The sequence below is a fragment of the Podarcis pityusensis genome (assembly GCF_964106645.2).
Source record: "Podarcis pityusensis genome assembly, chromosome: 10".
In the NCBI taxonomy this organism is placed as follows: Eukaryota; Metazoa; Chordata; class Lepidosauria; order Squamata; family Lacertidae; genus Podarcis; species Podarcis pityusensis.
This window is the reverse complement of record NC_138035.1, coordinates 41,299,513-41,314,507: the sequence shown is the minus strand read 5'-3', so window position 1 is coordinate 41,314,507 and position 14,995 is coordinate 41,299,513. Positions and strand designations below refer to the sequence as shown.

Sequence of the window (14,995 nt, the reverse complement as noted above, 5' to 3'; positions counted from 1 at the left end):
TAAGTGGCTGCTTTTTACAGCATACTGCCTGGGTGTAAATATATTCAGTGTGGAAACTTCTTCCCAAGAGACCTTAATAAATCCAAGAGGCCTTAATTTCTCCATTCTCTTCCACCTATAGGTAGGAGAGAGCTGGAGGAATAATGCAAATGATCTTTGCCTCGTCACATACATAGTGGGCTTCAAAATTTGCGGTGTATGACAATTCATTAATGGTGATCTCAATTCTGAATGTGTATTATTTCTGTTCTGTTCCAGGACTGTGTAGTGGTGGGTCTACATACCTGTGGTGATCTTGCTCCGAGCACCCTGCGACTTTTTACTGCTAGACCTGAAATCAAGGCAGTTTGCAGTGTCGGCTGCTGTTACCATCTTCTGTCAGAGGAGCATGAAACTCAGGAAGGTACAGCAAGCCTTTTCTACCTGAGTCCTTTTTTAAAAATCTAATTAATAATGTCTTTGGTTTCTTTTATTGACTCATTTCTTACTGCTTTTCATTATGACTTGTAGAAGACCCACTTCTGCATGCCCTGTGGCTTTCCTGTTTTGCCACTCTCTTTTATATTTGTAATATTTGGTCATAGGCTTATTAATACAGAATGCTTTAATGTGGTTATAAAGACAGCTGTTTTTACTTGGCTTCACTTAAAAATATGTGTTTTTGTTCATCATTATATTTCCATCCACATAACGTTTATATCAGATTTTGCCGTTAGCAGTGTACCCATAACACCACACTGATTCATTATACAGTGAGTTGTGCATTTAGGCCTTTGGAAATACTGTGGCTGTTTACAATCATAAGCCAAGTTGGGAGGAAAGCGTTAGAAGATTATGATGTCAATGTGCTTGCCACTTAAACTGGTTTAACTTCCTTAAGTATGTAAATGCACAAACAGAGAAGTTTAATGGGTTTGTAGATAACAGCACACTTGTATAATTAGAGAGCAAATAGTTTCAGAAAATTTCATTATGGGAACAGAATGGTTTTATATATGTATATACCTTTCCTTAAACATGATCTGAAATAGGAAATATAAAACTTACCCAGAATTATCTTGCAGATTACTAAAATAATAATAATGCTTCAGTATTACAGTAAAGAACAACCTTTGGCTTTAGATTTCAGACACGTTTGCATTAGTTTAGTTCACAAGACCCATTAGTTTACCACAATGTGCATGAGCCATAGTGAGCTTAGAGTTTATGTATTCCCCATCTCCAGTCTTCCTCCTGTGTGACCGGGAGGAGTTTGGAAGCTTTCGCAGCTTATCATATCATCTGGATCCAGAACTGTTGCTATATAATCTTAACTATGGTTAGTTTCAGCATGCCAGTTTCTGTGAAGTTGACTTGCTTGAAGCACAAATGTGAATTCTAGAAGGGTAGTTGTGTTAGCTTCCTGTAGCAAAAGATTATGAACTTTAGCATTTCAATTTATTGTGCCATAAGCTTTTATGTCCTAGGGATTGCTTCCGTTGCTGATTGTACTCAGAGTAGAACCACTGATGTTTATGGACAAGACTAACTTAGTCACATTAACCCTCCAACATCCTACATGCCCTCAAAAAAAATTCTGGAGGGTTGGGGGACCCTCTGGAACAGATTTTGGGGGCACACAGGGTCAGAGAGGAAATGGGAGACAGTGCACATGTAGGAAGGGGTGATATGTCACACACCAAGATCCCAAACCATGGAGGGCTTTAAAAAGAAAAACCAGCACATTGCATTGGGGTTGGAGAAGAAAAAATATTGGGCTCATAATACACAGTTCTAGCTAATACTTTAGCAGCCATATTTTGTACCAGCTAAAGTTTTGGGCTCATTTTCAAAGGCAGCTCCACATCCAAGGCATTGCAGTCATGCAAACAAAGGTGACATATCATTGGAGCCAGGTTATCTCTTATAACAGAGAGGTGACTTCAGACTCTAGTGCCACGGACAGACCATTGAGCCACCCCTAAACAACAGGCCTCCACTTTTAACCTGCTCTTGAATCGCTAGAGTTTCACATTAGATTCTAAATCCATGGCATGTTGAAAGATTATTTGGTTATGATCCAGAGGGGAGACACACACAAGCCCATTGAAATCAATTGAGCTATACATGCTCAGATTTAGATTGTGTTCCTCGTTTGGAAATTCAGTTCCATTGACATGTAAAGGAACTGCACATTCTTTTAGAAGCATTGTTTGATATAGAACGAGGTTTTTTTATGTCTGACCCTCTTGAAATGATGAAAGAATCTACTTCTGTCTTCCACAATATCAGTCTAAAAGCAAGAGACTTTGATACCATGGCAACTCATGAAGTGCTCCAAAGAAAAGATCAAAGCACTTGATTTCATTTCCATACCATCTCTAAATATTGCTGTATGGCACATGTTTGCTTTGTTTGAATCAATTTGTGAGATATCTGAAACATGGCTGTAAAGGAAATAACAGATGTTTTTAACTAATATGTATGCTGAAACATTTAAAAATCATTATCTTATTAAATTTCACTATAGCTCTCTGACAGTCCCCCCCCCCCAAGTGACCAATTCAAAATACAGAGGGGTTTTATTGAAGAAACAGTACAGAAGAAATTCAAAATTCCGGTTTCAGTCTTTCTTTTTTGCCCCTTGAAGCATACATTAAAATAAAGGCGTTTCTTCACTGAATACATGAACTCCAGTATTTTTATTGTGTCTTGAAAGAGTACATAGATGCTCCGACTGGAACTATCGTTGGGTGGGCTCTCTGCAATGAATTTTTTTTTTATTCACGTACTGAAAAATATCCAATGCAAATTACCCTATTCTCTGGAAAACCCATATCCATATTTGTGGATTGTGTATAGCTATATTTGTCATCTTTATACGTGAGAGTTTTGCAAGAAGAAAAGAGAGCTTTATAGCCATCCAAAGCAAGCAGATGATTGAGGCAGTGATAAGCAGAGGAAGAGTTTGTGTTAATTGGCTAGACGTACTTTAGCTTACTTTACGACAGCTTCCTGGAATAAGCGTGTTTTGAGGAGTGACCTGAACAAAGTAAGGGAGTTGGTCACACTGAGTTATATAATAATAATAATAATAATAATAATAATTTATTATTTATACCCCGCCCATCTGGCTGGGTTTCCCCAGCCACTCTGGGCGGCTTCCAACTGAATATTAAAAACAGTACAGCATCAGACATTAAAAACTTCCCTAAAGAGGGCTGCCTTCAGTTGTCTTTTAAAAGTAAAATAGTTGTTTATTGCTTTGACATCTGCTGGGAGGGCGTTCCACAGGGCAGGCGCCACTACTGAGAAGGCCCTCTGCCTGGTTCCCTGTAACCTTACTTCTCGCAATGAGGGAACCACCAGAAGGCCCTCGGCGCTGGATCTCAGTGTCCGGGCTGAACGATGGGGGTGGAGATGCTCCTTCAGGTATACAGGACCGAGGCCGTTTAGGGCTTTAAAGGTCAGCACCAACACTTTGAATTGTGCTCGTAAACGTAGTGGGAGCCAATGCAGATCTCTCAGAACCAGTGTTATGTGGTCCCGGCGGCCACTCCCAGTCACCAGTCTAGCTGCTGCATTCTGGATTAATTGCAGTTTCTGGGTCACCTTCAAAGGTAGCCCCACGTAGAGCGCGTTGCAGTAGTCCAAGCGGGAGATAACTAGAGCATGCACCACTCTGGCAAGACAGTTCGCGGGCAGGTAGGGTCTTAGCCTGCGTACCAGGTGGAGCTGGTACACAGCTGCCCTGGACACAGAATTAACCTGTGCCTCCATGGACAGCTGTGAGTCCAAAATGACGCCCAGGCTGCGCACCTGGTCCTTCAGGGGCACAGTTACCTCATTCAGGACCAGGGAATCCCCCACACCCGCCCGCCCCCGTCCCCCAAAAACAGTACTTCTGTCTTGTCAGGATTCAACCTCAATCTGTTAGCCGCCATCCATCCTCCAACAGCCTCCAGGCACTCACACAGGACCTTCACCGCCTTCACTGGTTCTGATTTAAAGGAGAGGTAGAGCTGGGTGTCATCTGCATACTGATGAACACCCAGCCCAAACCCCCTGATGATCTCTCCCAGCGGCTTCATATAGATATTAAAAAGCATGGGGGAGAGGACAGAACCCTGAAGCACCCCACAAGTGAGAGCCCAGGGGTCTGAACACTCATCCCCCACCACCACTTTCTGGACACGGCCCAGGAGAAAGGAGCGGAACCACCGTATAACAGTGCCCCCAGCTCCCAGCCCCTCTAGACGGTCCAGAAGGATGTTATGGTCGATGGTGTCAAAGGCTGCTGAGAGATCCAGCAGAACTAGGAAACAGCTCTCACCTTTGTCCCTAGCACGCTGGAGATCATCAGCCAGCACGACCAAGGCAGTTTCAGTCCCATGGTGAGGCCTGAATCCCAATTGGAAGGGATCCAAATGGTCCGCATCCTCCAGGCGTGCTTGGAGTTGTTTGGCAACCACCCGCTCAATCACCTTGCCCAAGAATGGTAAATTTGAGACTGGGCGATAGTTGGCCAAATTGGGTGGGTCTAAAGATGTTTTTTTAAGAAGCGGTTTAATGACCGCCTATTTCAGCGGGTCTGGGAAGGCTCCCTCACAGAGGGAAGCATTCACCACCCCGCAGAGCCCATCGCCCAGCCCTTCCCGGCTTGCTTTTATCAGCCAGGATGGGCAAGGATCAAGGAGACAGGTGGTCGGTTTCACTTGTCCAAGCAGCCTGTCCACATCCTCGGAGGTAACAGATTGGAATTGATCCCATGTAACAGGACTAGACAGAACTCGAGCACTCTCCCGCCCTGGCCCTGCTCCCACGGTGGAGTCTATCTCCTTCTGAATCTGAGCGACTTTATCTGCAAAAAACTTTGCAAAAGCATTGCAGGAGATCTTGGGGTCCCTACCAGGCCCCGGTGGTGCAGGTGGTTCCGATAGATTGCGAACCACCTGAAAAAGTCTCCTGCTGCTGTTTTCTGCAGATGCAATGGAGGCGGTGAAGAAGGCCCTCTTCGCCGTCACCATTGCCACTTGGTAGGCTCGACGTTGAGCTCTAGCCCGTGTCCGGTCTGATTCAGAATGAGTTTTCCGCCACCGGCGCTCTAGCCGTCTCAATGATTGTTTCATCACCCTCAGCTCTGGGGAAAACCACGGGGCTGTCCGGGCTCCATGCAATCGGAGAGGGCGCTTCGGAGCCAGACAGTCAATAGCCCTTCAGTTCTGAAGGACAGTTTCAAGCAGTTTTGAAGTGGGTGTGGTGGCGTATATGAAGGAGCAGGAGACCTTTGGGCAACTGAAGCAAGATGCAGCTGGATGAGTGAAGGGAATAGTTGTGCTGGAACATAAAAGTGGGGAGATGGGAATGAGGCCGTGAACCATTTTGAATGAAAGAAGCTTGTGCAGGGTGTCCAAGAAGCCAGTGTACAGATTAGAGGAGGGATTTTACATGATCAGAACAATGCGAGAGGCGGATAATGTTGGTAACAAGAGTGCTTGATGGATGTGTGTTGGTGGAAGGTGGATTGTAGTCATAGTTATTTACTGGGGGTGAGGGGGACATTAAGGATGAAGGGTGAATAATGGAATATGTGACTCATTTTCTAACTTAAAAGTCCGAAATCCACCTACGAGTATGGCGTAAAAACAGTTGCATTTCTGTTCTTCTGTAGGTATTTAATTAAATCTTAAAAGCACTACAAGATTTGTATAGAGTTTCACCTCAGCTAAAAAATGAAATACATATGAAGGCTTGTATAGTTAGGTGTCTTTATAGCTCCCAACACCATATTGAAAAGGATATTGCATTAGTTTTAATGCAGAACACAATACACAAATGGTTGTAGAACATCTTTTAAAAGTGATTTTTCTATAATCTAAGAATGAATACGGACAAATATTTCTGTGCTTCTTGGTTTTCACTCAAGTGTGATACTTAGTGCTGGTTGGTTGTGATCCCATCTTCTTATTAGTAAAACCTGTTCAAATGCACAGACCAAAAAAAAATGCCGCTGATGTAATCTTCCCAGTTCTTGTTCCGTTTTGAGTGACGTTCTCAGTGGTATGGTTTCACAACAGCATCCTTGACAACTCTGGACAGGGCTCAGGTTGGAGAATCCTCTAGAGCAAGGTGAATCTGTCAATAAAACAACAAAACGATCTCATAACGAAATAATATAATCTGCCTCCCAAGTCCTGTAATGGTGGCTGCTCTCTGAGTATGAAATATACCCAGAGCCAAATAAAATAAAGATCTAGAGAAACCTGCTTGTAATACTTTAGAAGTAGATGTGCATAATGTTGCCATTTGGGAGCCCCAATGAAAGCAGGGTTTCACTTTCAGTACAACTTCTGTGCTACTCAGCCTTCTGTTTTATGCCTAGACTGAAGTGTTTTTAAACAACTTAAAGAAAACTAGTCCATTAGCACTTGTCATGGTATTGTTTTTAATATCTTTCTGTATAGGATGTGTGTGCCATTGTGTCGCATTCCCAGTTCTCATAACTTAAATACTTAATATTTCAGCGATAAGAAGCCACCTTTTCTGTCTGAATGCATAATTACAGTGATTAATTGCATATACTTAGTATGCAAGATCTTCTAACAGACCTGTCATATTACTTACCCATTCATCTTTTTCATAGAAAACATTTCGTGTCTTCCAAGCATCATTTCAAAATCTCTTTCCTTTCCCATAACTTCTCTTTATATTTGTGTATAAAGCAGCTTATTTAATGTATGTGTGTGTGTGTGTGTGTGTGTGTGTGTGTGTGTATGTATCAATGCAATAAACAGAAGAAGGATGGCTAATGGGTCTTTCCTATAGGAAGGTTTATTATAACGTTTTGTGTAATGTGGTCTTAGCCTCTGGGTTTTGAGAAACTGTGTTTGCAGTACCAAAGTGTCCTTCTTGGGGTGCAAGCCTGGGCATTCCATATGGAGGTCCTGGGCTGCCCAGACGACAAGACCCCGCTCTTGGCGTCAATGATGTGGTCCAAAGGAAAGCAGAGCAATACATTTGGCACCAGCTTGGCCGCCAGAGTTGCTGGAAGGAGATGTACAAGGAACTATCCTATCGTCTTTGGGACTCCACTCCAGATTTGTGTAGGGTTTACTCCTTAGCCTTTACTTTTCCCAAATATGTCCCACAAGGCAGCAAGTACAGATTGTTCCCTAGGGTTTACTGCTGAAGCCTTTCTCACCAATGAGTATAGCTGCAAGACCGCAGAGGTTTAGCACCAGAGCTTTCCTTCTCTTAGATGGGCTACCTTCCCAGACTGATGAAACAGGGTGGGAACAGAAAGACTCATGAACAGTGCATGTCATATGTTCTTCTATGGCTTTCTTGACCCAATCACTGAAATTCATATAGCCCTAAAGTTAGTCCGTGTATCTTTAGGACTTCTCTAATGTTATGTCATGAAGGTACTGTGCCGTCTGGGAAGTGATGCATTCCACTCATTTGTGTTTGAGGCTGAGGTGGTGGTTGAATTTTATTAGGCCATTCTTCTTTTTCTGTAATATTTCAACAGGGATAAACTTGCCTTATTTATTTTCAAATCAAAGTCAGCAGATTATTAGGACTTCTGTCCTCCTCATGCTGTACCACATTTTACAATTATTTGTCTTTCCTTGATGATATTTTTTTTTTAAAAAAATTGGAGCATAATTAAAGGCCATGATTTAGATGCAGTTAAGCTCACGGATTTAATTTTTAGTTTTCCTATTTTATCTGTAAGCCAGCTTCTTCTTGTTGTTTTTCTTGATGGTGATGGTGATGATGATGATGATGATGATGAGACTAATACTAATCATCATCATCATCATCATCATCATATTAGCTTTCACACATATCTAACTTGGTGTTGGATTGTCACCAAAGTTCTATGTGTTTGTTTTTAACCTTTTGCAGGGTTAATACTTGTTACAGTAATGTCACACTAGCACTTAACTCATAATTGGTATGCTTTATTGTCCAACATAGAATCTACTTCTAAGTAAACAATAAAAAGGCAATAAGTTCTTCTTTATCTGTTATCCATAAGCTGCCTTGAGTCCCTATCAGGGAGAAAGGTGGGGTATAAATAAACATGGAAGACAACGACATTTTTTTTTTAAGCATAGTTGTACACTATAAACAAACCAAGCATGAACACAATTTTGGGTGACTATCTCCGAGGTAGTAATCTTTATAATTAAATAGCTGACATGCTGTTGGTGCCAGCCTTGTGAATTCCACTGCATATGAGTATTAGGTTCCATATCAAGTCACTCTTCACTGTTTATCTTAGGCGAAAATTATGGAGCAGTCCCTGTGAATAAGTGTGTGATAAATACAGAGATTTTCAGTGTGTTTAGCAAGCCCTGGGTAATTACCTTACACTGACAGCTGTTTCAGATTGTCAGTCAGTTATATCTCTTGGCAGGTTTATCACCTTTTTTAGGCCTTGCCCTTAGGGTGTATTCCATTGCTTCCCTATAGTGGTTTGAAATGAAGCCTAAACATTTTGATTTTTCTTTATTCACACACATGAGATAAAAATTAAAATTGTAAATATTTGTGCATTATGGAACTTCAATATACAAGAAAAGCAAGCGGGATGCAAGCGATCAGGAATCCTGTGCTTTTCTTGATACAATTAATATCCTATAACACCTTTATCCTCAGATTCCACCTTTGTGCTGCTTAATACTACAAACTGCAAGATGCTTTCAATCAGAATTTTTTGTTGCTCTTTCATTTATGTAAAAAGGTGGGGGTTTCTTAATTAAAATATTTATAACCCACTCTGTATCAAATGGATCTCAGGTTGGGCACAACAATACATTGAAAGCAATCATTCAATTATTGAAGCGACAGCTAAACAACAAAGAACAATTTAAAAACACAGAGCAGAATTAACAATCCATAAATGCCTGAAAAAATAGTCAGGTGTTAACAATGAAAATCAAAACTGCTTCAGTATACTGGCTCTAGTTCTAAATGCATTTTGGCTTCAGACAAGCCTGTTTTGAATAGCTGCCTGTCAGCCTTCTGCTAAGTGGTTTATAGTATCTCTATATATACTTCTAGGGTCAAGGTAAGTTGTATGCATTTATTGCCAAGTAGTTTTGTAGATGGGAAAGTTGTACTTCTTTAGCCACTTACCTCAAAATATCTCCACTGGAGTGCGGCAGTTCCAAAGTAAATACTTATCTTTGTTCATAATCATTTTTTTTAAAAAGTCTCAGTCTCTCTCTCTCTCTCTCTCTCTCACACACACACACACACACACTTTCCTCTCATGAAATGCAGAATAAAAAAGCCTCTGGAAAATCCACTCTCTGCAACAGGCAAAAAAACCCCTCCCTTTCCAACTTTGGAGTTGGAAGATAGAAGAAACCACATCACACTGAGCAGTTCAAGTGTGACACTTAACTATGATTTAGGCTGTGTTCACATTAGCAGTTTGAAACACTGTGAGGTCGTTTCCTCCCCACTGCATTTCCAAGTCGCTTTCTCCCACCGCTGTTCACATCAGAGAGGGGGGCAGGGATGTCTTGGCTCCGTGATTTGTTTCCCCATGTGGAACTCCCAAGTCAGTGAAGCTTTCATCTGCGCACGTGCAAAACCTGCCTGAATGGCTCGCACCACAATGGAAGTGACAGTTTCCATTTTCGAAGCTGGCTGGAGGAAAAAAGCTCATCAAAGAGGAGTATTTCTCTGAAAGCAACTGGATACCAATGGATTGTGCTAACGTCATGTGAACCCGGCTTTTAAAAAAAAGTAGTGGTGGGAGCCTGCCGAAGCCACAGTAAACAGTAGTGTGAACACACCCTTAATGTTGCATGTACAAACCTCAGGGCTTGCACACACCCCTTTTCTGCAAGGAGATTGGAAGCAGTTACTTCTTGTGTCTAAACTGTCCATAACATGCCCTGGGTCCCCCACTGCCCCCGGTATGAGACAAACCTCTCCGGGCATTGTCCAGTGTTATGCTCCCCTGGGATGGATATCAATCTTCATCCCGGAGCGCTCAGTGATACAGGTCAGATGATTCTGTCCATGCTATTAATCAGCAGAGTCTGCAGTGACGACTGAAAGAATGAATGTGAGCATTTTAAGATTTATTTTGCCATATTTACAGGACAAATCATAATGGCACCTGCTCTCTTCAGCAGCAGACATAGAGAGAAAAACACAATGCAACAGCACAACATAACGGAAGAGAGAAGACGTAACTTCCGTCCTCAGACTTCCCCGGCTCAGGAAAGTAAACAGTGATGTGTGACTTTCCAGCCACATATCAGCGACGGAGGATTTGCTAACATAAACATGGACAAACTGTAATTGATCCTGGTTTCGGGAACAAAGCAAATTTCAAAATATAGTTTGCAATTCTGGCCTGTTTCCCTAAGGTAGGAGTGGCTAGCCTTTTTTGGTCAGCCGCCCCTCCAAGGGCAGCTTCCTACACTGGGCATGGTTAGTGCATAAGTGTATGTGCATGCGCACACAAACCACACATCCACCATTTGCTTACTATACATGCACAGTTGCGTTTATACTACACATATGCCAGACATTCGGGCACACAGTGCTCTCTCGCTCTCTTTCTCACATACACACACATGCATGTATGTGGTCTCACATACGCACAATCAGCATTTCCCACTCCAGAGCCTGGGTGAGGTACCTGGAAACAGTGCCTTGTCTTTATGAAAGAGCAGGCAGAGGGCTTTATCTTTGATCTCAGTGCTGTGGGGTTTAGAGCCAAGATCTATTTGCTTGCTCTCAACTGGGAAATAGAGCTTGGTGGGCCAGATGCATCCCCTGAGCGGCAGATTAGACATCCCCACCCTAAACCATAATAACAAAGGAGCATTGTTAGTAAGTAGTTAAGTGCACTTGAACATTTTTTTTAAATTTTCTTCTAAATGTTCCATTAAAAATCTTTTATTTTCTTGAATGTGTTTGCATCAATATATATTGAGCCAGCGCTTAGACGCTTGCCTCGTTTTCCTCCCTTCTGTGGCCAACTTATTGATTTGTCTCCAGCAGTCCCTCTCTCACATCTGTTTATCATGAGCACTCCTGTTTCTTACCCAATCTTGCTCAGCTGCCCAAATAATTTTCCATTTTGTGGGCCCACAAGACTCTCGCACCATGCAGCTGTACAGATAAATGTCTCATGTGAAAACCAGAGGTGATGGTGTTTAACCTTAGGTAAATGGCTAATTATTAAGTTAAAAGTGGAACAGTGCCAGTTGGAGAAGGCTTTTGTTTTCACCAGGGCTGAAAAAGACCCAACAGAAACTCATGCCTGTGTTAGTTGTTGGCAAATGATCAGGTAGATAATCAAGTGTTAGCACGCATCTGGGGTTCTCAAACTCCTTGATCTCATGCATACAAGTAATAGTTTCTCAATGAGGGCAGCCAGTCTCCACCAAGGTTTCCTTTCTCTGTGCATGTGCAGTGAGCATGTGCTCATTGCTTAGTCACCAGCAGCGCAAAGCAAATCACATAGTTTGGGGACATGTGGAGAATACTAGCTGAAATGAGATTCTTGGCAATGCACCTAATATATTAAAACAACAACCATCATTCTAGGTTAGTTTGCTGAAATCTTATTATAAATTGTCTGTGCTGCACAATGTAAATGATGTACCAGGGTTGTTTGGTTTTTTGCTTTTTTTTAGAGGATCCTATTACATGAGGGATTTAATTTAGAATGGAAATAATAGCTTACCTTGAGAAAATACAAGGATTTTTAGATGTAGGCCCTTAGGCAAATGGTATTCACCAGGTAAGATATCTCTCTCAAACTGCTGTTTTGCGTTGTTAAACTAGGTAGCATTTAAAAATCTCTTTCAATGCTCTAGAGTATTCTCAACAGCCTATTTACACTGTTTCTGTATTGTTTCTCTTTCTTTTGCAGATGTCCTTCACGGAACACTGGGTTTTCCCATGAGCCGGTATTTAAAGGAAGAGGGCTGGTTCTGTGGTCGCAATGCCAGAATGGCAGCCTGTTTGGTACAGTTTCTTTCCCCACCCCCCAAAATATATCTACATGTGATGGAATTTGTTGTGTTTTGCTTGCAGACCTGGATTTGTCTCTTAAATATCAGGCAGTGCAGAATAACACCATTAGTGGTGTATTCATGGTCAGTTAGTGGGCCCATAGGAAAATTTGGGCACAGCTTGGTTTCTTTGAGCTCAGATGAGATGTGGCACAGAGCAGAAGGTCCTGACAATTGTCTAAAGGGCAGAAATCCATGGCAACCCCATTGCTGATTTCACTAGTCTTTGTTGGATATCACAACTAAGTGTAGCAAAAATGACTGCCTGGCTACAAAGTCAGAGTAGACTCTCAATCCCTTTTTAACAAGATAGCTTTACATGCAATGTTTCTTCAGTTCAAATGCGCCGTCTCATGACATGGTGAGATGGCATAACATGCATTTGGATTTCTAGGGACATTTATCTTGGATGACCACTGTGTTGTGTCTTCAATCTCCCCACCATCTCCTCCTTTCTTAACCTACTAAAATTTCAATTTACGTGCTTTTGATATTCTCACAGATGCTAGCTGTGAATTAAACTGGGTTAGCAGAGTCTGCCATGTGCAAAGCAGGTCTGAATATTAGAACTGCCCCCTGCTTCTGGCTGCAGTTCTAGTCCAATCCCAAGCAACATAACTTTACTTTGAACCAAATGTGCATTTGATCCTTGTGTGATCTTCTTATGAACCTCAGTCTTTGTCCCTTTTGACTTGCTAAGCCTCTGTCTCAGTTTGCATAATCCCTTTAAACATATTCAGACAGATTTATTTATTTTTTTAAAAGCAATTTATTGGGTTTTACAATAAAAATAAACATGATAAACAATATAACATTTATCTTAACATATTTTCACATTTTCTTTGGACTTCCTCACATCTCCCGCTCCCACTTTCATCGTTGTAACATTTTGTCAGCAATTTATCATCTTATTTAAATTCTTATATCCCTTCTATATTTCATAATCTTATAATTCTCGGAAGGAGCTAAATTTTCACAGTCTTACTTATTTTCTTAAAAACTTCTAAATTTAGTGGTGCTCAGTTATTTTAATCTAGCATCTTATTTAGCATTCACTCAAATTACAATACTTTTGTAAATAGTTCTTAAATTTCTTCCAGTCCTCCTCAATCCTCTCTTCTCCCAGGTCACGGATTCTGCCGGTCATTTCAGCCAGTTCCATGTAGTCTATCAGTTGTATCTGCCATTCTTCCAGTGTGGGTAAATCTTGAGTTTTCCAATGTTTGGCGAGAAGTATCCTTGCTGCTGTTGTTGCATACATAAAAAATGTCTGGTCCTTCTTTGCCACCCCTTGGCCGACAATACCCAAAAGGAAAGCCTCTGGTTTCTTAGTGAAGGTATATTTAAATACCTTTTTCAATTCATTATAAATCATTTCCCAGAACGCCTTCACTTTAGGGCAAGTCCACCAGAGGTGGAAGAACGTTCCCTCACACTCTCTACATTTCCAACACTTATTATCAGACAGGTGGTAAATTTTGGCAAGTCATATGGGGTCATATACCATCTATAAATCATTTTCATTACATTTTCTTTCAGAGCGTTACATGCAGTAAATTTCAATCCATTACTCCACAACCTCTCCCAGTCCTCAAACATGATATTATACCCAATGTCCTGTGCCCACCTTATCATAGCCGATTTAACCATTTCATCTTGTGTATTCCATTTCAACAGCAAGTTATACATCCTTGAGAGTACCTTAATCTTTGGTTCTAGCAATTCTGTTTCCAATTTCGACTTCTCCACCTGGAACCCTAGTTTCTTATCATTTTTAAAAACTTCTTTAATCTGAGCGTAATGTAACCAATCTCGCACTTTGTCTTTCATTTTCTCCAAACTCTGCAATTTCCAATTGTCTCCATCCTTTTCTAGTATTTCCCAATATTTTGGCCATTTAGCCTCCATATTGGGTCTTTTTCGGGCCTTGGCTTCCAAAGGTGAAAGCCACCTTGGTGTTTTATTTTCCAGCAAGTCTTTATATTTTGTCCAGACATTAAACAATGATTTTCTGACAATATGGTTCTTAAAGGCCTTATTTGCTTTAACCTTGTCATACCATAAATATGCATGCCATCCAAAGGCATTGTTAAACCCTTCCAAATCTAACACATCAGTGTCTTCAAGAAGTAGCCAGTCTTTTAGCCAGCAAAACGCTGCGGCTTCATAATACAACTTTAAGTCTGGCAGGGCGAAGCCCCCTCTTTGTTTTGCATCGGTTAATATCTTAAACTTAATTCTGGGCTTTTTGCCCTGCCAGACAAACTTAGAAATGTCTCTCTGCCACTTCTGAAAGCACTCCGTTTTGTCCAAAACCTGAAGTGTTTGAAATAAAAACAACATCCTTGGCAATACATTCATCTTGATTGCAGCAATTCGGCCTAACAAAGAAAGTTTCAATTTTGACCAACTATCTAAGTCTCTCTTGATTTCTGTCCAGCATTTTTCATAATTGTCCTTAAATAGACTTAGATTTTTTACTGTTATGTTTACCCCTAGGTATTTTACTTTTTTAACCACATTAAGTTCCGTCTCATTCTGAAACCGTTCTGACTCTGTATCAGTCAAATTTTTCCCCAAAACCTTAGTTTTCTGTTTATTTAGTTTAAATCCAGCCACCCGACCAAAATCATTAATCAATTGTAATACTCTTTTCGTACTAGGCTCTGGCTTCTGCAAGGTCAAAACCAGGTCATCTGCGAAAGCTTTTAATTTATATTGTTTCTGACCGACCTGAATTCCTTCCACCAACCGATCCCCTCTAATCATGTTCAATAGCACTTCCAGAACCGAAATAAATAACAAAGGGGAAATAGGGCAACCTTGTCGTGTCCCTTTTTCAATTTTAAACTCTTCTGTAACCACATTATTAACTATCAGTTTAGCTTTCTGTTCTGAATATATCGCCTCAATCCCATTCTCAAAACCCCGTCCCACTCCCATCTCTTTTAAATTTCCCA

General features: G+C 41.2%; 1 protein-coding gene across 2 annotated transcripts in view; it reads left to right on the top strand.

Annotated features, from left to right (window-relative positions):
- METTL25 (methyltransferase like 25) overlaps positions 1-14,995 on the top strand; it is a gene marked incomplete at its 5' end in the record, with an annotated part of 55,683 nt that overhangs the window by 19,423 nt on the left and 21,265 nt on the right. For both annotated transcript variants that reach the window (XM_080971485.1, XM_080971484.1), the window contains 2 exons: positions 259-403; positions 11,894-11,988. In XM_080971485.1, coding sequence (XP_080827611.1) covers positions 259-403; positions 11,894-11,988 — 240 coding nt within the window. The remainder of the gene's footprint in view (positions 1-258; positions 404-11,893; positions 11,989-14,995) is intronic.